General features: G+C 42.1%; 1 protein-coding gene and 1 pseudogene across 1 annotated transcript in view; one reads left to right on the forward strand and one right to left on the reverse strand.

Annotated features, from left to right (window-relative positions):
• LOC148096567 (uncharacterized) overlaps nt 1-23,282 on the forward strand; it is a 29,256-nt gene that overhangs the window by 442 nt on the left and 5,532 nt on the right. Inside the window, exons 3-4 of the mRNA XM_087835133.1 lie at nt 11,736-11,867; nt 11,948-12,052. Of these exons, the coding sequence (XP_087691259.1) occupies nt 11,736-11,867; nt 11,948-12,052 (237 nt within the window). The remainder of the gene's footprint in view (nt 1-11,735; nt 11,868-11,947; nt 12,053-23,282) is intronic.
• LOC148096568 (uncharacterized) lies at nt 5,753-6,584 on the reverse strand (annotated as a pseudogene).

Consider the following 23,282-nt stretch of genomic DNA (forward strand, 5'->3'; position numbering starts at 1 on the left):
TTGACCTGATTCTGTTTACTTCCTGTTCTCTCTTCATGTTACAGTTAGAAACAGTCACTCTGCAGAGTTTTCTTATATATGTTACACTACTGCTGAAATATGTTCACTACCTACAGGCTGGTTAAAAATGTGCTGGGGCCCAGCTAACTGATGGGATCTACACTAAATTAAATTAACTAAAGACAAGCTTGAGGCAATCGTGGCTCAAGAGTTGGGAGTTTGCCTTTTTTGGACAGTCTTGGTCGTTGTGTCCTTGCAAGACACTTCCTTCTGGTGGTCAGAGGCAGGGCCGTGCAGAGAGGTTTAAAGGGGCGGGTGCTCAAAGTTAAAAAGGGGCACATTGAGCCAGGCTGAATAACAACAACACACATTCATCAAGAATCTAATATGGGAAGGGCAGGGCTGTGTTGATCTGAGACTGTAGACATTAAAAAGTCCATAGGAGAGATGGTAGCTGATTAAACAAGTGTCATGAGATAATAACAAAATGCAAAGATTGGTGACAGCGCTTGGAACCATAAGGCAACAAAAAACTGTGAGAAATAATTTAGGCTCTGCCTGTGAATCACTCTTTGCTTCTCTTCTTCCTTCCATCCCATCATTTCATATATCACTCTCCACTTGCTGTCTATGTGAGAACAAGGCACAACTTGCTATTGCAATAAACTATAATTTAATTATCCACACCTAACAACTCTTGCACTTAATCTATAATAAAATGATGACAGAAAAATGTTATAGCACTGCCTTTAGTAGCCTCACACAGCTCCTACTGTTTCCTCCTCATGTCCTTACCAGCCATGTCTGGACAATGTTATATCATGAATAATATTTTTTATAAAAATCCATATACATAAAACAAACACATGCACGCACGCACAGTGACGTTTTAGACCTTCTTCAGAATACTGTATATACTATGGGCATCACGGTGCTGATCCAGAATCCTTACATTATTATTTATTACTAGAGCTACAATAATAAAGCAACGAGGAGGGGGAAGTAATAAATATGAAATAATGTCATTATGATGATTTAATTTGTTTCACTATCCACTCTGTGCAGGGCAAAGCTTATTACATTTTTAAACTGTAGAGATACAATAATTTTACTGCTTTAAAATCCAAATTTTGTCTTATTTAAAATATAAATCTAATATAATCTGCTTCTTAATGTATGTTCTTTAAAATACAGCGTGTTTTTTAAAATATTATAATAATGCATAATTATGTGGACATGCATATTAGATCGTTTTTTAGTGAAATATAATCCCCCCAGAAAGGCAGGAAAAGCCCGGAAACTTACTTTAAAACTAAATATGTTCCCTAAAACGGTGACAGAGCTACAGACCCATGACAGCCTTACACAGGTAGCCAGCAGCTATGACCAGCACTACATGTGCAGTTAATAAAAGGACAGGTAATGTTTGTCACGCTGTTGCACACACAGCACGCTCATTTGTTTCAGTTCGTCAGTTGCAACAAGACAGCTTACCAACGTGTACATAATAAGCTAATACTCCTGTGTGCTATACACTACAGTGTACGCTGTACACCTACTTACTGGTTTTGTCGCATCAGTCTGTGTCTCTGAGTAAACTTGTGTTTCTCCTACAGCTCCGGACCGCTAAAAATGCGCGTGCTCTTTGTGAGCTCGTTCCCGGCTCGTAACCAGCGCGTTCTGCCGTCAAGAGCGATCATTGGTTAAATGTGATCATGTGACTGATGCAAGCCAGATCCTTTTATTTAGCAAAACTGTGATTAATAGTTAAATATTATTGTTGAGGGGCAATGACAGGACTCCGCACGCACACACACATAAAAAATAATAATAATAATTTTTTTTTTAAAAAGTTGCCTCAACAAAAGGGCACTTTGGGCACCCATCAGGAAAGGGGCGGGTGCTCAAGCCCCTCTAGCCCCCCCCCTCTGCACGTGCCTGGTCAGAGGGCCTGGTGGCGCCAGTGTCCGGCAGCCTCGCCTCTGTCAGTGCGCCCCAGGGTGGCTGTGGCTACAATGTAGCTGCCATCACCAGTGTGTGAATGACTGGATGTGTAAAGCGCTTTGGGGTCCTTAGGGACTAGTAAAGCACTATACAATACAGGCCATTTACCATAACCCTTTAACATTAGTAGGGATGGGTATCGTTTAGGTTTTATCCGATACAGTACCAAACTGGTACTTTTGAAACGGTGCCGGTGCTTAAACGGTGCTCGAACCGGGGCTTTAAGAATGGAGAACACAAAATATGTCCAAAAACCTCTCATGTTCAGCTGTATTTTTGTAAAAAGATAACAATGTTAGTCTTTTCTGCAGCTATGGGGCATATATGGTATCACTCTTGGCTGGAAGCAGCTTAAACAATGGAAAAAACAGAAACTTTGTCCAAAAACCTCTCATGTTTAGCTGTTTTCCACTTTTTCTTTGGTCATTTGAGCCTTTTTGGCCAGGGTGAAGGGAGTATCTGCCATCAAACAAGAAGACAGCCGCATGTAGCTATGATGATGTTTGCTAGTTCACCTTTTCAATTCAATTCAATTCAATTTTATTTATATAGCGCCAAATCACAACAAATGTCGCCTCAAGACGCTTCATAGATACAGAGAAAAGCCCAACAATCATATGACCCCCTATGAGCAGCACTTTGGCGCCAGTGGGAAGGAAAAACTCCCTTTTAACAGGAAGAAACCTCCGGCAGAACCAGGCTCAGGGAGGGGCGGCCATCTGCTGCGACCGGTTGGGGTGAGAGAAGGAAGACAGGATAAAAGACATGCTGTGGAAGAGAGACAGAGATTAATAACAGACATGATTCAATACAGAGAGGTCTATTAACACATAGTGAGTGAGAAAGGTGACTGGAAAGGAAAAACTCAATGCATCATGGGAATCCCCCGGCAGCCTACATCTATTGCAGCATAACTAAGGGAGGATTCAGGGTCACCTGGTCCAGCCCTAACTATATGCTTTAGCAAAAAGGAAAGTTTTAAGCCTAATCTTAAAAGTAGAGATAGTGTCTGTCTCCCGAATCCAAACTGGAAGCTGGTTCCACAGAAGAGGGGCCTGAAAACTGAAGGCTCTCCCTCCCATTCTACTTTTAAATACTCTGGGAACAACAAGTAGGCCTGCAGAGTGGGAGCGAAGTGCTCTAATAGGGTAATATGGTACTACAAGGTCATTAAGATAAGATGGGGCCTGATTATTTAAGACCTTGTATGTGAGGAGAAGGATTTTGAATTCAATTCTGGATTTAACAGGAAGCCAATGAAGGGAAGCCAAAACAGGAGAAATATGCTCTCTCTTTCTAGTCCCTGTCAGTACTCTTGCTGCAGCATTTTGGATTAACTGAAGGCTTTTCAGTGAGTTTTTTGGACATCCTGATAATAATGAATTGCAGTAGTCCAGCCTGGAAGTAATAAATGCATGAACTAGTTTTTCAGCGTCACTCTGAGACAGGATATTTCTAATTTTAGAGATGTTGCGCAAATGGAAGAACGCAGTCTTACATATTTGTTTAATATGTGCGTTGAAGGACATATCCTGATCAAAAATGACTCCAAGGTTCCTCACAGTGTTACTGGAGGCCTAGGTAATGCCATCCAGAGTAAGAATCTGGTTAGATACCATATTTCTAAGCTTTTCAGCGCCGAGTACAATGACCTCAGTTTTATCTGAGTTAAGAAGCAGAAAGTTAGTGGCCATCCAAGTCTTTATGTCTTTAAGACATTCCTGCAGTTTAACTAATTGGTGTGTGTTATCTGGCTTTATGGACAGATAGAGCTGGGTGTCATCTGCATAGCAGTGAAAATGTATGCTATGTCTTCTAATGATGCTGCCTAGGGGAAGCATGTATAATGTAAACAGAATTGGTCCTAGCACTGAACCCTGTGGAACTCCATAATTAACCTCAGTGTGTGAAGAGGACTCTCCATTTACATGCACAAATTGGAGTCTATTAGATAGATATGATACAAACCACTGCAGTGCAATACCTGTAATACCTACAGCATGTTCTAATCGCTCTAACAGGATATTATGGTCAACAGTATCGAATGCTGCACTAAGGTCAAGAAGGACAAGCACAGAGATGAGTCCACTGTCAGAGGCCATAAGAAGATCATTTGTAACCTTCACTAAAGCTGTTTCTGTGCTGTGATTAACTCTGAAACCTGACTGAAACTCTTCAAATAAACCATTCCTCTGCAGATGATCTGTTAGCTGTTTGACAACTACTCTTTCAAGGATTTTTGATATGAAAGGAAGGTTGGAGATTGGCCTATAATTAGCTAAGACTGCTGGGTCTAGAGATGGCTTTTTGAGTAAAGGTTTAACTGCAGCCACCTTGAAGGCCTGTGGTACATAGCCGATTATTAGAGATAGGTTGATCATATATAAGATCGAAGAATTAATCAATGGCAGGACTTCTTTGAGCAGTTTTGTAGGAATGGGGTCTAAAAGACACGTTGATGGTTTGGAGGAAGTAATTATTGAAGTTAACTCAGAAAGATCGAACTCATGTAAGACCTTACATGCATTAATGTAATAACGTGGTTAGCCTACTCAACGTAAATTATACACGAACAACATTAAGCTACTCATGCAGAGAAGAACGGCTGCTGCTGCATCATCACCCTCATCATTTCTGCTACACTGGCAGGGCTAGGGGCCAGGACTCTCCTCTTTGGGTTCTTGGGGAATGTTGCTAACTCCGGGTCCGATAACAGGCACCACACCCGCAGTAGATGTGCACGGTGTGAGGTCTCGCAGCAAGCTATCAAATACGGCGCATTTCACGGCTTTTAACAAAATGCTATACGTCGCCAGGTGTTTCATCAGATTCGAGGTGTTACCTCCTTTGCACAGTATCACAGTATCAGCTTAAAGCACTTGTTGCATTGTGCTGAGTTTGCATCTTTTGCTGTGAAGTACAGCCAGACTTTGACCGCTTCGCTTTGGGCGTTTTTAATCTGTATCTCTGCTCTAAAAGAACGTACGTACCTGGGCCCGCCTACTATCCTCGGAAACATAAAATGATTGGTTAGAATCCAAAGCGTATGACATCTTAGGAAAAAAAAGCACCAAAATAAAGCACCGAAATGTGCGCTGCATTTTGGTCTGGTTACTACCGTTTATGTCAGAACTGGTGCCATATTGGCACCGGATACCGGTACCCATCCCTAAACGTTAGTGGCTAACCACCAGCAGCTAAAGCTGAGGACACACTGGAAAGGATTCACTCGTCACGTATCACTTTGAATATCACAGCTGGCTCCAGTTTTATATAACCTAATGTATTTAATACTAAATCATATGTCAGGCTTGATGTGCTCTCATATGTAGTCGCTTCGATCTCTGTCTCTACCTGGAAGTAGAGAAACATTACTCTTCAGTTCCCATCGTGCTGATTTTGAACATTATGGAATTCAAGTCATGTATTAAGTCATGTACTAACAGAGACTTGGAGGAGAGAGACCTAATATTTAATATTTCCACATTTCACTGTTTTACTCTTTGGTTCAGATGTGGATACTGTATTGTTCTTTCTTTGTGATTTTTTATGTTTTAGTCATTTTTTGCTGGTTTTTAGTTTGTTTTATGTCTTTTTGGAAGCTGACACAGTCTCTATGGAGATGGGTTTTTGGGGGGGGGGGGGGGTAACAGGAGGAGGGAAGCTGCAGAGAGGCGTGTAACACTGCAACTCTGCTTCCTGGTCCCAAATCTGGATAGCCATGGTCTGGGGCATTTACTAAATTTGTCTATATTTCTAGAAATGAGAGCTGCTCCATCCAAAGTGGAGGAGTGGGAACAAGACCAGGTTTCCTCAAGGTTTGCCAGTTTTTTATGAAGCCAACATTGTTTCTGGGACACCACTCAGACAGCCAGCAATTTAAGGAGAACATGCGGCTAAACATGTCCCTCCTGGTCTGATTGGGGAGGGGACCAGAGAAAACTACAGAGTCCCACATTGTTTTGGCAAAGTTACACACCAATTCAATATTGATTTTAGGGACCTCCGATTGGCGTAACCGGGTGTCATTACTGCCGACGTGAATTACAATTTTACTGAATTCATGTTTACCCTTCCCCAGCAGTTTTACATTTCCTCAATGTCGCCTGCTCTGGTCCCTGGAAGACAATTGACTATGGTTGTTTGTGTCTCTCGCTTCACATGTCTGAGAACAGAATCACCAATTACCAGAGTTTGACCCCTGCTGGGTGTTTTGCTGAGTGGGGAAAAACCGTTAGACACAGAAAAAGCTGGTGGTGTACCTGGGTATTCTATTTAGGACTACACTTCCTCCTCACCGTCACCCAGCCATCTTGTTTCCCCAGCTGCTCGGGGCAGTCTGCCGTGGGACAGCTACTAGGGCCAACGCTACCTGTGGCTGCATCGGCTACATGGCCATGTCTAGCTACAGATTTTTCAAGGGTGTGAAGCCGAATCTCCAATTCAATGATCCTGGCCTCCAGAGCTGCAAATAGGCTACAGTTATTACAGGTATCATTACTGATAAAGGAGGTTGAGGAGTAACTAAAATTCTGATATAATGAGCAGGAAAGTGCAGCAGGGACGGGTGAAGAGGCCATGCTGGTAGCGAGTTGGCTACAAGTCAGCTACGCTAAAAAGTAAAGACACAGTGAGTGAATACTGTAAATATAATTAGCGTGTTGTATATGTATGTATGTACGTATGTATATATCGGGCGATCGTGGCTCAAGAGTTGGCAGTTCGTCTTGTAATTGGAAGGTTGCCAGTTCGAGCCCCGGCTTGGACAGTCTCGGTCGTTGTGTCCTTGGGCAAGACACTTCACCCGTTGCCTACTGGTGGTGGTCAGAGGGCCCGGTGGCGCCAGTGTCCGGCAGCCTCGCCTCTGTCAATGCGTCCCAGGGTGGCTGTGGCTACAATGTAGCTGCCATCACCAGTGTGTGAATGGGTGGATGACTGGATGTGTAAAGCGCTTTGGGGTCCTTAAGGACTAGTAAAGCACTATATAAATACAGGCCATTTACCATAACAGGAACAGGAAGTGATACTCAGAGAGGGCGAACACCAAGTGAAGGACAACCCAGAGGAACCTTCCGTGGTTCTTGATTTAAGTGGTTGTAATTTTTTTTCCTATTCATTACACATGTCCCAAAATTTAGTACATGAAGAATAAACCAATTTCAGGAAAAGAATGAATTTGAGATGTGTTAATTTAGCAGTTGCATGATTTTTAACTTGTAAAATGGTCAAAATCACACACTTGTTTGTTCTAGAGGTCATTCGGTGTTTGTGGTTAGAAACATCCACACTGATTTCTAACAGGACCACAGACTCAGAATCCTCCTTCACTCCAGAAGGGCTCTTTCAGATGTGCTACACTGGGTGTAGCACAGTGCTGTGCCTCCTCAAAAACACCGGCGGCGCCATGAGCAGGCAGCGGCTGATTTTTTTTGTTTTCTTTTGTTTTTTTTCAAGACCGAGGCACGATGCGTACCACCTACAATAGACAATTTCTGATCAGAATCAGTGAAAAGAGCACAATTTCCATGACTAATCTGTCGACAGAGAAACTTCGGAGTCTGGGTTTGTTAACTCCCCCACCGCCCACCGAGGCAGCAAGACGCTTTGCACGTAAACAAAAGCGAGGAAAGCGTGTCGGTGCTAGCGCTAGGCTAAAGGCTAACCTGTTCCGCCGGGCACTTCCATCCATCCCGCTCTCCAGCGTTTGCTCCCTGGACAGTTAAATCGATTATCTTTGGCTCCAGCATTCGACCCAGCACAAAGTTTAGAACTTTTGTGTTTTCATCCTCACGGAAACGTGGTTTCCTGAGGAGCTGAACAAGTTCTACGCATGGTTTGATGCACTGAACAACACACAAGCAAAGAAAGCCATGCCCACCACCACCAACCATACCATCTCTCTGCCTGCAGCTGACCTGAGGAGAACTTTCACCAAGGTCAACCCACGGAAAGTTGCTGGACCAGACAACATCCCAGGTTGCGTGCTGAGAGACTGTGCTGATGAGCTGGCCGATGTCTTCACAGACATTTTCAATTCATCGCTGAGCCAGATGATCATCCCAGCATGCTTTAAGTCCACCACCATTATCCCGGTGCCAAAGAAATCCTCAGCATCCTGCCTGAATTTCATCGCCCTGACCCTCATCATCACGAAGTGCTTCGAGAGACTTGTCATGGCACATGTGAAAAGCAACCTCCCCTGCTCACTGGATCCACTGCAGTTTGCATACTGGCCGAACAGGTCGATCGAGGATGCTATTTCCACTCCACTTCACCTCTCCCCCTCCCACCGGCACAAGAAAGACACCTATGTCAGAATGGTGTTCATTGACTTGAGCTCAGCATTCAGCACCATTATCCCCCAAAAACTGTTTGACAAACTCAGCAAGTTGGGACTGAGCACTTCTCTCGGCTACTGGATACTGGATTTCCTGTCAGAGAGGCCTCAGTCCGTCCGAATCGGCAACAACACAGGAGCTCCTCAGGGCTGTGTTCTCAGCCCACTGTTGTTCACGCTACTGACACACGATTGCACCGCCCTACACAGCTCGAACCAATCATCAAGTTTGATGATGACACAACCGTGGTTGGACTCATAAGCAGCAAAACAAAGTCAGCGTACAGAGATGAGGTTCAGCAGCTGGAGTTCTGGTGCAGCAAGAACAACCTGTCACTGAATGTGGACGAAACCAAGGAAATGATTGTCAACTTCAAGAAGACTCGCTCCACCCACACACCACTCAGCATCCACGGTTCCACGTAGAGACTGTTAACAGCATCAAGTTCCTGGGAGTTCACATCTCAGACGACCTCATCTGGACCACCAACACCACCTCCATCACCAAAAAGGCCCAGCAGCGCCTCCACTTCCTGAGACGCCTAAAACAGGCCAACTTCCCTCCTCCCACCCTCACCATGTTCTACAGGAGCACCATAGCGAGCTCCTGACCAGCTGCATCTCCGTGTGGCTCGGTAACTGCAAAGTCGGCAACCTCAGCCAGCTACAAAGGATCGTCAATGCAGCTGCCAAGATCACTGGAACGTCTCTCCCTCTGCTACAGGGCATCTTTCACAAACACTGCATCAGTAAGGCCTCCTGCATCATACTTGACCCCTCCTCCCATCCGGCAACCGCTATCGCAGCATTGGGGCCTGATACTCCAGACTGCGAGATAGCTTTTTCCTGCAAGCCATCAGATTCCTGAAATCACTCATACTGTAAACTCTCAATGGTGGCCAGCGCGGGCGGCCACGCAACGGGAGCAGGCAGCGACGTGGCGCCATCGGTGGGGAGAGCTGCAGGACCAGACAGAGCCCCACCTGCAGAGAATCAAGGATCTGGTGGCACTTAGTGGAATACATTTTAAAAGTAACCTTCCCAACACTGGAGATGACAAAGTTTACTTTGACTTTGACTGACTTGACTTTGTTAGCTGGGATCATCATCCTGTCCATATGCTGTAAGATAAGATACAACCTCTGTACTTCTCCTGCAAATGAATGTATGACTGATACTGAATCCCAGCAGCCAACAAACATGCAGCTTCACAACCAGAACGTGTCCTTCTGCCACAGCAAATACAGGAAGTACATGAAGCCAACACAGAAGCAGCAAAAACTGCAGTTCCTTTAATGACCACTGGAGGCTTATGCTGAAAGAGAGTCAGTCCCCACAGACTCCCATGTTAAAATGAGCACCTTTGCTGCATTAAAAACATGTTTCCATTCAGGACCAAATGAGTTTTGGTCTGTAAGGATAGTTTCCTCTTCATAAAAACTGCACGGTGGCATTTTAAATGGAATTCTCTGATCAATAATATGAGCTGCTGTGTGGTACAGCCTGACCAACACGTTGGTTTTGCTGACTGAGCTTCTAGTATTTCATGAGTCTGTTACTTAGCACTGATTAGCAGGTGTGTGTCTGTGTGCATGATTCCTGGCTCATATCTTGTGTGTGTTGTGGAGGTGGAGTGAATGTTCTTGTTGTTCCTTCAAACTCTTCACTCAACACGGTGATTCTGTGATTATATCAACAAAGCAGACAGGCAGCAGCATCTGCTGCAGACTGATGCAGGTGCAGTCACACTATGTTAGACAGTGGCCGTCTGTCGTGCGACTAGTTAGTTCACTTGGTGTATTAAGCAGGTAGCTAACAAGCTAATGTTAGCTCCATTCATCTAAAGTGAGAATAAAAAAGTCCATCTGGGAAAGTAGAATGATTTGAAATCTTAAATTAATTTCCTGTTTTGTTGCATTTCTAACCAGATATTTTAGTGAGTTTGGAAAAAGAGCAGCTGCAGAAAGAAGTGAAGCTGAAGGACAAGATGGAAGGTAAGAAACTATTAATACTTAACAAAGTTGGAGATGACTGTATTTGAAAGTGGGTTAATTTTATGTTTTAAATCAGGTTCTTGTGTAAAGATAATCTGATAAAAAGAAACAAAACAAGTTACACCTGCTGACCTCCCAAACTAACATAATCAGGAGAAAACTGTTCAAAGTCAAAGGCAGCTCAGCCCTACAAACTATCAGGTTATGTTGTCCACGGTGTGCTGCAAACTCTGTGTCTGTGTGTGTGCACGAGCACGTGAGTGCCTGTGTGCGCGTACACGTGTGTACGTGAGTGAGTGTGCATGTAGGTGTGGGTGTGTCGTAACAGTCAAAGCACTTTGTGTCTGTGTGTCTGTATACGTGACTTCCTGGGGGTCATAAAAGTAATCTCACTCAAGCTACACCAAATTCCTCTACACAACATAGAAAACACAGTTAACATGTTACAAACACTGAGACTCCCACTCTGCATCCACTGGGCCATTGGCCTCTTGTTGTCTTACATTTACAGATAAGGTGGAGGGTCTCCTGCAAACCTACTTCTAAGTTTATAACAATTATGAGTTTTATTAAAGGTACAAGCATCAGCATCAGCAACCCCCAACTGTAGCTTCCTGTCTCCTTCTATGGCAGCAGAACCCAGTGTCCATAAACTCCTTTCCTTCTAAACAATTACACTCTCAGGCTACAGCTAAGCCAAACTAAAACACGGACCAATCCTTCCTTATTCCTCTGATCTGAACAAATTTAACACATCATATTATAATAATTATTTTCTTGTCCTCACACTTTGTACTGTCAATGAAATATAAATGGTTCCAGATTGTGCTTCTTTTCTTGATGTCACTCATTTTCATTACTACACCTTTCTATTGTGATGATGTTGTCTATTGTTGTTGTCCGTGGCTCTCTTTCTCTCTCTCTCCCTCCCGCTCTGTTCCTGTGCTGCTGCGAGTGTAACTACCGCCCCTCCCCCCTCTGCTCAGCGCAAACACAAGGCTCGCGTGCGGAGTGAAGCAAAAAAGAGATGAAACAGGAGGGGAACACAGCTGAACCTAATCACAGAAAAACAGACAAAAATAAAATGTGTTAATGACATTAACATCACAATAGCTCCACCTAGTGGTGAAACACTAGCATTTCAACAGCTGTTACACTGATGTTTGGTAGATATTAACTGCAGCCATTACAGAGCTGCACAGGTGTGGCAGTTATCATCCTCTCAGCTCATCAGATTTCCTGTAGTTCTAACACCTCCACCCACAGGACATGTTAAAGAACAATGGCTGCAAGTTTCTGACTCTTATTGATATTTGACAAAGCAGAGGAAGAAGATTATTTCTGTTCAATGTTTCACTCATTTTATTTTATTTTATTTTGATTTCACTAAAATATTTCAGATGCTTTGAACAAGAGTGAATTCAACAAACTTCAAATCATACATGAAGAATTTCAGACTAAATACAACAAACTGAACCACGTTTACAATGACACCAAAAAGAATCACACTGAGCTCCAGGATGAACTTCAAGGTAAGCAAACACCAAGTTCTTATATCACAGATATATTTGTAGAACATTTTAACTTAATTATAACCTGTTTTTCTCTAAAGATACAAAAACCAGCCTGACTCAGTTACAGAGCAGTTATGATGAACTGAGTAAAAACCACAGTCAGCTACAGGAAGAAGTGAAGAAGATGAAGGAGAAGATAGAAGGTAATAAAGTTTGAATAACTAATAGAAAACATCAGTGTTACACAGTGATAACCTGATTGTGTCTTTGTTTTGAATCCTAAATGTTTGATGCTGTGTAACAGTTTCTCTGTATAAATGTAAGTTTCAGTTAATTATGAATAAGAGAGAAAACCTGAGTTTAAATGAAGTATTTACAGGGAAAATGACAGGGACCAAAGATTAATGTGATACAACATGACACAAAGTTTGACTTTAAAACATGTGTTTGACTTTAAGGGAAGTGTGATGAAGGATGGACGAGATTTGGAAGCAGCTGTTACTTTATATCCAGTGAGAGGAAAACTTGGTCTGACAGCAGAAGAGACTGTCAGGATAAAGGAGCTGATCTGGTGATGATAAACAGCAAAGAGGAACAGGTGGGTGTGTTTGTTCATGTCTGTGTGATCTTTGATGGAGCTGACAGTCATCTGTTACTTGTGTTTTTGACCTGCTGTCAGTCTGTGACCTGCTTCCTGTTTCCACTCTGATGGATTTCTCTCTGATTTCTGCACAATGGAAGAAAAGTTTCATCACATTTATTCTTCCTTCAGACATATTCACAAGATGATGTCACCACAACAGAAGTGCTGAATTATGACTGGAGACAATATTTGTGTCTCTTCTCAAACAGGAATTTGTCAATCAACTGAACATGAGAGGACTTTCCTGGATTGGTCTGAGATCCAAAGAGACATCAGGAAGATATAAATGAGAATGGGTGGACGGATCAGCGCTGACAGAAACGTGAGACATTAGTTTGTTTCTATTCCAGAGTTATTATTTAGAAGTGAAACATTGATGTTTTGGAAGATAGATCAGCAATACATGAGTTGAGCTATTTTCCAACAGCCCCACAAACTGAATGTAAAGAAAAGCAGAAATCCTCCTTTGAATGAACAGCTGTGCTTGAACTCTCTTCATCTGCAGTCTGTGATGACGTTCAGTTACAACAAGTCAGTTTGAAGAAATCAGGATTGAAACATGTTCAAAGCAGCGACCGACACATTTCACTTTGTTCAATTTGTCTTCATGTTTTTTGTGCTGTAATGTTTCTTTTCTCACAGAACAAAAACTGTTTCAGAGAATTCCTGTCTCTTCTTCTTTGGTGTTTGTAAAACTTCAGAACATATGAAGGAAGAAGCTTCAGTAAATATGACCTGATAGACACACATTTCAAAGTGATGTCTGTAAACAGCTGACAAAACAGTTTCAAACAGCAGAAAGTCAGCTCTGACTTCTTTTTATTCTCCATTTTTACAGCAGGAAGATTTCATATTCATCAAAGCTTGAAAGCTGTTTTAGTGTGCATGATGGTTCTCAGAGAAAAGTCTAAAGGAGGGAAAGTGGGCGAGAAACCTGGGAAAGAAATACAGGAAATATTCCAAAAGAGACTCATATTTATATGAATTTGACAATAGTTATGAGTTTAGTCCAGTTTCATATCAGATTTGATCTCTCTGACAGGTTCTGGAAAGAAGGATGGTCAGATGCTTCTTCTGGTTACTATGGAGTCTGCTGTGACCGTGATGGGAGATGGACACAGTACAGTTCTGGATCAATGACCTTCATCTGTGAGAAATGAGTTTGGTGCTTTGATGTAAATGTTTGAATAATCCAACCAAAGACACCTCACTATGAAATGTCCTGCATGAGCCTCAGACTCAGCTTACAGTCTTTACTTGTTCATTCTGCATCATATATTGATTACATATATTGTCCCTCTGTGCTCTGTGCTGTACAGTAAGGTTGGAAGTCATCCACACAAAACCTTGAAGTACTTCATTACTCTGTAGTTCCAGCAAATTGTTCTAATAAAAGTCAAAGTGCAGCTTGTCTTTACTTTGGTTTACTTGGTTTATTCATCAGTCTGTTGGTCCTAAAACTACAGTAAATGTCTTGTTTCTAGAAGTTCAGCAAAAATATGTTTGATTAATAAGAATTTTAAAGGTTCTGATCAGCTGGAAAATCAGAAGGACATTTTTAATCCTCTGTGTATGTGAAAGTGACAGAAAGACATTAAATGATAATTGGGTTATCTGAGTCATATATATTTAGTATTGCATTCAATATGGAAGTTGTATTTTGATTTGAAAAACAAATATTTCATATAAGGCTTTAAGTGTTGATGACTTTAATTACAGATAAAATAACTTACTCAGTAACTTATTGGTTGAATTGTAAAAGAGAGAAAACGGCTTCAGAGCTCTAAGTGCCGCTATATTAAAGGTTCAACATTTAACTTGGAGACACTTTGAAATATTTCAAAACTAAAAAAACATCAACAGAATATAAAGAAAACATCTCTGATGTCATGTTTAACACATCTACATATGAACTGAAGTTAGCATCCTCTAAGCAGCTAATGCCAGCCTGTACTCTCATGTAATACCACTTTGTACCACAGGATGGTGCAGTGAGTCAGCATCTAGTCTGCACTGACCTCACATTTGCATAGTTGTTTTTGTACTAAAGCATTAGGTCAGACCACAAGTGTGTTGTTCTTTTACAATAAACAGCAAAAATCAGAAAGTGTGTTTGGATTGACAACAACTGTGATGACACATTATAACCTGTTATTAAAGTTCTGCCCCTGCTTTGATCAAATGTGGATTACTGCTGGTTAGTTAGTGTGACTTCATACAAACCTGTGTGTTACACCAGTGGAAGAAGCTTTTCCTTCATCAGTCTTCTTGTTTCTTACTATAGGGGTTAACAGCTACACTAACACTCTCTGGCTCTATGCTGCCCCCTGTGGTCACAGTTGTAGTCAGTGTTGGTATGAAATGTTTGAAAGCTTCAGCACCACAGACAGCTACAGGCAGCTCCACCCTCTCTGTACCATGTCTGCAACCTGTAACTTCAGTGTGTTGGATTTAAATATTGAAATAAATAAACTGAAATAAAAAGGTTAAATAGTGTAAAATATGTAAATGTACAAAGAAAATGTAGAAAATGTAGTGGTCCACGAATAACTACAACTTTAAATAATTATAATCATAGCGAGGTTTGGCCTGATGGTGGCAGTAATGGAAACATTAGAGTACCACCATCATCAGTTTAAATTTACCACATTTGATTTGAAGAACACTCAAGGACACTGTACACAGCAGAATAATAAAAGCAACAGAAAAGCAGGCAGTTTACACAATCATAAAGTCATAAGGCATAAAACAAATTTAACATAGCAGAGTGGAGAGGTTATGTGGGATAAGCTATTTTGAACGAGTGAGTTTTTGTCTAGACTTAAAGAGAGAGAAGGAAGAGATGTTTCTTAAATCAGGAGGTCGAGAATTCCACAGATTTCCAAGGGATTGCAGACAATGAATACAAACAATAAGGGAACAGACCACAGGTGGGAACAAAGAGCAGAGTCTAATCGTCAGTTTTACTCACAGAGGGACGATAGTAGGAGCGTCGTCTCCTCCGGCCTAAAGAAATAGGAGAGTTTGGAGCTACTGATGCAACATCATTCCAGCTGAAGAGCCTGTGATGAGCCGGCCCGTAAAATCTCCAGCGAGCAAAATGGCGTCATCCAGGTGGAGTCGGCAGCTGGTGATAGGTTGTTGCTCCACGTGAGAACGAAATCTGCAACTTTTTCTTCTTGGTGAAGGAAAAAGGGAAACCGGATAATTGAGCCTCTGATGGCCCCAGACAGGAAACTCTTTGAGGATCGAGGTGGAAGATGCAGACGATGCATCTGCTGCCCAAAAGCTCAGTCAGAGGTCAAAGGTCACTGCAGGCGGTGGATGTGCCAACAAAAAAAAAGAAAAACGTGTAAAGATGAATCTATTTTTTCATCTTTCCATTTGTTCTGCACTAAAACTGAAACAAAGATCAAATATCTTGGTCGCACGCTGGAATCTTTAGCTGTAGAGGTAATCAGCCTGTCAGACGCTGGCTGTCCAAACCCACATGGAAAAGAAATAGAAAAGACTTGCATCAGATTTGGTCTACTTCATATAGTGAATCATATAAGGCTTATATGATTTACTCATGAAAGTGGCCGCTTTCATATATTGTTTTAGGAAGTATCCAAAACATAAAAGTTTCATTTATATAATATTTCAAGTGATCTTATATCTGTTTTCACTCTTGTATGTTTTCATACAAGTTTCACACAAGACAGATACAAACTTTATAAGATTTATATATATCTTTTCCATATGGGAATTCAGGGTCTGCAGCCTTAATGGTCCAGAAAGGCCGCGTACTCAAAGACCGCTCAAGCCGGAAGTGCGAGGCTTGTGAAATGGGACGGTCTCGTCGCGCTGCTCAGGTTGCCTAGCAACCATGATACTAACCGCTGGAAACGTTTCATACAGCTTTGTTTGACAGAAATGAACGAGAACATATTTTGTTCATTTGTTTCTACACGAGCTCTGTGTGATTAGAATAGAATAGAATAGAATTGAATTGAATTCAACTTTATTGTCATTGCACATGCACAGGTACAGGGCAACGAAATGCAGTTTGCATCCATCCAGAAGTGCTTTAGTTAATAATACAACAGCTTCTTGCCATTTTTTGTGTTTCTTTTTATCGCTGTGTAACTGAGTTCAATTGAAAGCCTGCGTGCGCTAGTACCTCTTGCCACAAGTTCCCAGAATCCTTTGCGGTTTTACCCCTGAATGACGTCACATTTTTGGTGGACCGGTCTCTAGTCAAAATGCCCGGGCCGATTTTTTGTCCCAGTCCAGCCCTGATCACAAGTGTCCTCCCCACAAACCACTGAAACAGCCAACAGGACAAACAGCTGCTTATCTGCTTGTATCTGTCGCCTCTGTGCAGCAGACAGGCTCGGTGTGATGGCGGTCGGATCGGCTTCACATTTATGCTGATTAAAAACGCTCAGACTTAAAAAATCTCAGTTAGTTAAGATGAGAAGCAGGAGCGTAACACAGAGCTCTGGGTCCTGTGCACCAGCAGTCTCTGTGGGCCCCTTCCCTTCCTGATTGCACTAAAACAAAATCGTTCTACAGCAGTGTGATCATCTTGCAGATCAACTGGATGATTTAGAGCTAACAAAGCTAACTAAACACATCCATCACCACAGAAGTAACTACCTATAAATGTATTTTAAATCGAGGTATTTCAAAATGCTGTTTCATCTTCCTGAAACACGCCGACTTCCTCAACATGCCTCTCTTACCTCAGAGCACAGCGGTGAAGAAACACTGGTTGTCTCTGATGCAGGGACAGAGAAGACGGCCGTGTTCATGTTCACAGATGGATTCTTCCTCGTTTACATGATGGAGCTTTAACCTGCACGTGTGGACGTCTCGCTGAGATGCTGATTTCTGGAAGTGTTTCTGAGCACGTGCACAGAAACATATTTTTAATTCAGCTGAAGATTGCAAACATCCACTTTCATTTAATGACATTATGAACTGTAGATGAGACATTCAGTATTGTGATGTTGTAAAAGAAATATGCGTTTATGAGCTTTACAAATCAATGCATTCTGTTTGTATTTACATGTGTAACAGTGTCCCAGCTGTTTGTGCAGTTATAACTGCAGCTGGAGCTACGACTGATCTGACATCATCACTTTCATGGCATCATATTTGATCAGCATCAGTGGATTTACAAGCGTAGAGACCGGACAATATGTTAGCATCAGTAGGAAAGAAAAACAGACTGGAAACCTTTAAGCATGTGAGTCAGTGAGTCTGTGCTCACTCTCATACTTCCTCAAAGCTTCTTCATGTAAACAGGAAGCAAAGCTGCATCACTGAGAGCAGCATGAGTACAGAACAACACTCTATCTACCAGGTACTGTTTCTCAGGTTGGGGAAACCTGCAGTCAGCTGAGACTGAAGAAGAAGGATGATGATGATGATGAAATGTTTTTCCCACTGAACATGTCATCTACCAGTGTTAGCACTGCACAGCTGTCTCAGTCTGTGTTCCTGTGTCTATTTATACTTTTTCCTTCATTTTGTTGTGTAGCCCTGTCTGCAATTATTCGGGCTTGCAGTATAAAGAAAAAAAGTCTACTGTTATAAAAAATGGTTAAAATATAAATAGTTGATGAAAGGTTTAAAAATCATATGCTTTGGTACCAATGTATTTCATTTACAGTTAAGAGTCCAATAAATAAAGGGTTTCATGATTTAGAGTTCATTTTCTGTGCAGAATAAATATGTTGGGGTGTAACCTAAGCTTATTTACCCATCTAATGTCAGTTACCTCAATGTTGTATTGTCATTGGTTGTTTGTGCTGACGAGCCAGTCAATGTCACTCTGCTCTGTTATGGGGGCGGGACGAGTGGTAAGGTTTGTGTGAATCTGTGGGAGCGGACACAGAAGCTAAGTCCGAAGAGAGAGATGTCGTAAGGCAAACGTGGTGTGGATTTTACATCTAAGAGTATCATTGAGGTCGACTACCCGTGGTCCTGATATTACTTATTTGTGATCTACAAGAGGTAACTGAGTCTGTGTGCCTTGACATTTGTACTGTAACTATTCGTTATAGTGGTAAAATGGCGCGATATGTGATGCTAACTAGCGGCTTGCTAATTAGCGCAGCTTACCGCGTTATGTGCTGTGATGCCATGCTGTATGTTTAGCTCTGTGATTTTCAGTCAAAGCATGCTCATGCTAAATCGTTATGTGATAGCATTTGGTATTGTAGCTCAAGTGTTTTAATATGTTTAGAAGCCGAGGGACGCTCTGAAAGGTGAGGGAGAGAGAGTTTTCTGCCCGGATGGACCCTGCTGTTTTCTCACCCCTGACTGTCTTCACTACTGGTGAACTAACTGCCCGTTTCTGATTGCCCCACTAACAAACTCATTGGACTCGTGAGTACTAACTGACACTAAAGTGCACGTATTTTGTTTATTGCTCAGTTTGAGTGAAGCGGCCATCAGTTTTAGGCCTCACCACACCCGAACTTCGAATCAGGCCTGCAACAAGCACTGTGCTACAGGTGTAGTGTGGACAGGTTAAAGTGTGTGTGTGTGGGCCAGGGTTTTAATAGTTTTGCAATTTTCATTAGTTTTTATTTTTATTTAGTTTTGACTTCAGATTTTCAATTTTATATCAGTTTTAATTAGTTTTTACCAATTGTTTGCTAGTTTAGTTTATTTTTTATTTTTTTGAAAATCCTTTGTTTCAGTTTAGTTTTGATTAGTTTCAGTTATAGTTTTAGTTGTGTTTGCAATAATTAAGTGTAACAAAATCCCAGTTTCATCATATCAGTCATTCTGCTCATCCTTGGATATGTTGCTATTCCAGCTACCATACTGCACCCTGGACAGGTCGCCTGTCTGTCGCAGGGCTAACACGCAGAGACGGACAACTCACATTCCCACCTATGGGTTCTTTAAATAAATAAATAAAAAAATAAAGGCAGATGAACAACCATTGATACCAGGCAACTATAAAATGTATATCTTGGTCCCAATGAGACTATTAACTCTCGCAGCACCGGGTGTTTGTAATTTTGGTTCAAGTGAATTGATAAACTTTTTGAAGGCAATTGACTCACACAGTTGTGTAGATATCCCTGTACTGTTGTCTCAGGATGCATCACGCTGCCTTGCCTGGGGTTAGCTTGTGTTTTCTGGGGATGAGGGTTGAGTGTGCTCCCTTACCTTCTCAAGGTAAGCTAGGTTAGCCTTCTTGTGTGAGCTTTTCAAGTGCACTTTAAGGTTTGTGGGATTTTTTTTCCCTTTAGAAATGTCCCTCATAATTTGTCTGTTTCCACTACAAGACACTTGCTTTATCCAAAACACAGACATATTCAAAGTAATCCCAAATTGGACTCTGGCTCCCGACTTTTCCTGACATGATTCTGCGCGTGGACGGAGCAGCAACACAGACGACTCGACTAATGTACTTGCCACCTGCTGGCATAATTAGACAGCATGAAGAAAATCTGTAAACTAAACTTCATTTTCACCCTTGACTACTGTATGACACGCACACATCAATGAAAACGAAACACATTTTTGCTATAAATTCAGATACTTTTAGTTAGTTTTGTGAACACTCATTATAGTTTTAGTTAGTTTTCCTTTTTTTGTTTTTATTTTTATTTCCGTTAACGAAAATGTTTTTTCACTTCTAGTTTTCGTTATTTCGTTAGTTTTCATTAACGATAATAACCTTGGTGTGGGCCCACTGTTACAAAGTTGGTTTAAATTGAGAAAAGTGTGTAGTTGTAATCAAAGTTATTATCAAAGGTTGAAATTCATCCCTTTTAAAGGTGTGAGCTGTTGTAACTGAAATAACAGTTTGCACATAAGAAAGAGTTATTTTGTTTTGATAATCTTTTATTTATAATCCATGTAGTCACTTTTACAGTATTTTTGTTTGTTTATTTTAATTCAATTCATTTTATAAAAGTAACTGTTTTATTTTATTCATTTTGTTGTTGTCTAAATAAATACCCGGTGAGAGATTTAATTTGTGTAAAATACAGTTGTGGTGGTCCTTATTAATTCAATTAGAGGGTATCAGGTATCATTATTAGTAGCACTACGAACCCAGGCCCAGTCTCATTGTACTATATACTCTAGCTTTACCATAGCTACGTGGGACCTGGGTTACATAAATGGAGGCACTGCTGGGATTGTTAACTAAAGTAAACTAAATTTATTTTGGACCAAGAGGAAAACAGGTCGACCCCACAACTGTTAAAATGTTAAGGTAGTCAAACGTGCAACAAAACCAAAAACAAAACAGACCAGATAGCAATGACGACACAACAAATGAACAGACCGTCACAACTTGAGTTGGTCAACTGGTGCAAAGGGGAATCAATAGATTTGAAACATGCTCTACTATTGTATGGGGTACCGGAAGGTGTTTCGAGAGATGAAATAGAAGAAACAGCAGGGACTATCAAAGCTTTGGGAAAAGTAGTAGTTAAGGGAAAAATGTTTAACTCTCAACTACAGTCGTTAATGGTGTTGTGTGAGTGTCGTGAGGAGATAAACCCCATGACAATCCCCCCCAGAGATAATGCCAATAAGTGGTGGAAGTGGCTGGAAAGCAGTGTACTACATTGAACCTCAGCCAGATGACTTTGAGGGAAAGTTACTCACTTTTCTGCAGAATGAAGGGAAAACCTTAGAGGATATTCAAGGGTTACGCACCCACGGAGGGGAAGTGGATGGTAATTCTGAAGCCATCATCCGTGCAGTAGGTGAGTTAATAGTCAGAACAAACAAACAGCCTGAAAGCCATCCATATAGACGTCTAAGGACATTTTCCGGGGTCATTCCCACCCCAGCTGGGAAAGAAGCCTTAGATATCTGGTTGAAGCAAGCGACACTTCTAGTAGAGGAAGGCGAGTGCTCCGATAAAGAAAAACGTAGACGCATACTGGAAAGTCTCAAAGGGCCTGCCTTGGAGATCATTCAGGCCGTGCGTCTGATTCAACCTGATGCTAGTTCCCAGGATTACATAGAGGCCATAGAGATCATTTTCGGCAGAGTAGAGTCCGCAGAGGAGCTCTATCTGTCATTCAGAGCCCTTCACCAACAGCCTGGTGAGCACCTGTCTGAGTTTCTGCGAAGATCAGAGAGGTCTCTTGTTAAAGTAGTACAGGGAGGTGGCTTACCAGTTAGCGCTGCTAACAAAGCTCGGTTAGAGCAGTTAGTTAAAGGATCCACTTCTGAGCTTATGTTGCTTCAGTTGAAAATAAGGGAGCGAATGGAAAATCCTCCCTCATTCCTGAACTTGTTAAGAGAAGGTGATGGAAGAGGAAGGCTGCCAAGCAGCCAAACAGAGCCAGACCACATCTAAGTGTCACCAAAGGGTTCGCACAGTTCAGGTGGAAAAGGAGAGAGAGTCTGAAGCGGTCACTCAGAGTGAACTGCAAGCTCAGATTCAAGAGTTGAGAGCACAGTTAGAGGAAGGAAACCACTCAAGAATTCAACCACTGTCTGATTGCACTTTCAAACCCCCAACAGAGAAGCAAAAACAGAAAAGTGATTCGCAGAGTGAAATACGGTCACTCAGAAAGCAAGTGAAAGCACTAGAAAATAAAATGAGTGTGATGGCGGTGAAGTCTACAAGTGATCCCTCACAAGAACACTCAACTCAGTCTCGCAGACACAAAGCAGCTTCTTCCCCCAAGCCTGCTTCTTTTAAAGCATCATCTTCTAGAGAGAATGATGAATATTTCTGCTATAAGTGTGGAGAAAATGGTCACATAGCTACAAGGTGCACTGCACCTGAGAACCCGCAGAAAGTCATAAGAAAACTTATACGACTAGTACGAGGAGTGTCTGGTCCGAACAAGGAGGACCCAAATCCTACAGGAGAAGAGCAATGCGTTGCTCAGACCAACAAGGTTGAAGTCCCAGAAACTGACACAGGCCTGCCCGAGGGTCTTGTAGGCCCTTCATTTATTTACACAGTCAAAGTCAATGATGTGGCCTGTGATGCTCTTATTGATAGTGGGTCTAGCGTGACTATTATCTTTGAAAACTGGTACAACCAACACTTGGCAGATGTCCCCATAAAACCTCTTTCTCGCTTGCGACTCTGGGGACTTGCTGACACAGAGTATCCCTACAAAGGCTATGTTGTTGTAGAGATGGAGTTTACCAGGGAGATCACTGGTGTCTCCGGGCGAGTAGAAGTGCTCGCATTGATTTGTCCTGACCCGAAAAACCAGCAACAAACCCCCGTGTTGGTGGGCACCAATACGTCTGTGTTCCGCCGCCTGTGGGACTTGGTGGAAATGAAAAGTGACCAGAACACAGCTCATTCCATGAGAATTCAGTCTGTGTATGCCCCCAGTAGGGCACAGGAGCAACTGCCAAAAAATGATGTGCTGGGACAGATAAAATGGAAAGGGCCCTGCCCTCTTTCTATCGCCCCAGGAGCAAATTGCTATGCCACCTGCAAAGTAGACAGGCACAGTGCCCCCTCCAAAGACCTTATCTTGATTGATGCACCCTCTACCCAGTTACTCCCTGCCGGCGTGCTGGTACAGCCAGGTGTGCTCTCAGATGCTTGCATAGACAGCAATAGCTTGAATGTGCTCCTCCAAAATGAGTCCACAAAGACAGTCTCCATACCAGTGAGATCTGTCATTGCTGAAATGTTTGCCGTGGATACAGTGACCCCAGTCCAACCCTCTGACCTTGCCACTGAGAAAATAGATCCAAACCTCTTCGATTTTGGGACTCCCCTATCTCTGAGGAGTGGAAAAGTAGACTTCGGCAGAAGTTAGCTGAGAGGAGAAATGTCTTCT

The sequence above is a fragment of the Neolamprologus brichardi genome, chromosome 22 (genome assembly GCF_056152115.1).
Source record: "Neolamprologus brichardi isolate AB-2024 chromosome 22, ASM5615211v1, whole genome shotgun sequence".
In the NCBI taxonomy this organism is placed as follows: Eukaryota; Metazoa; Chordata; class Actinopteri; order Cichliformes; family Cichlidae; genus Neolamprologus; species Neolamprologus brichardi.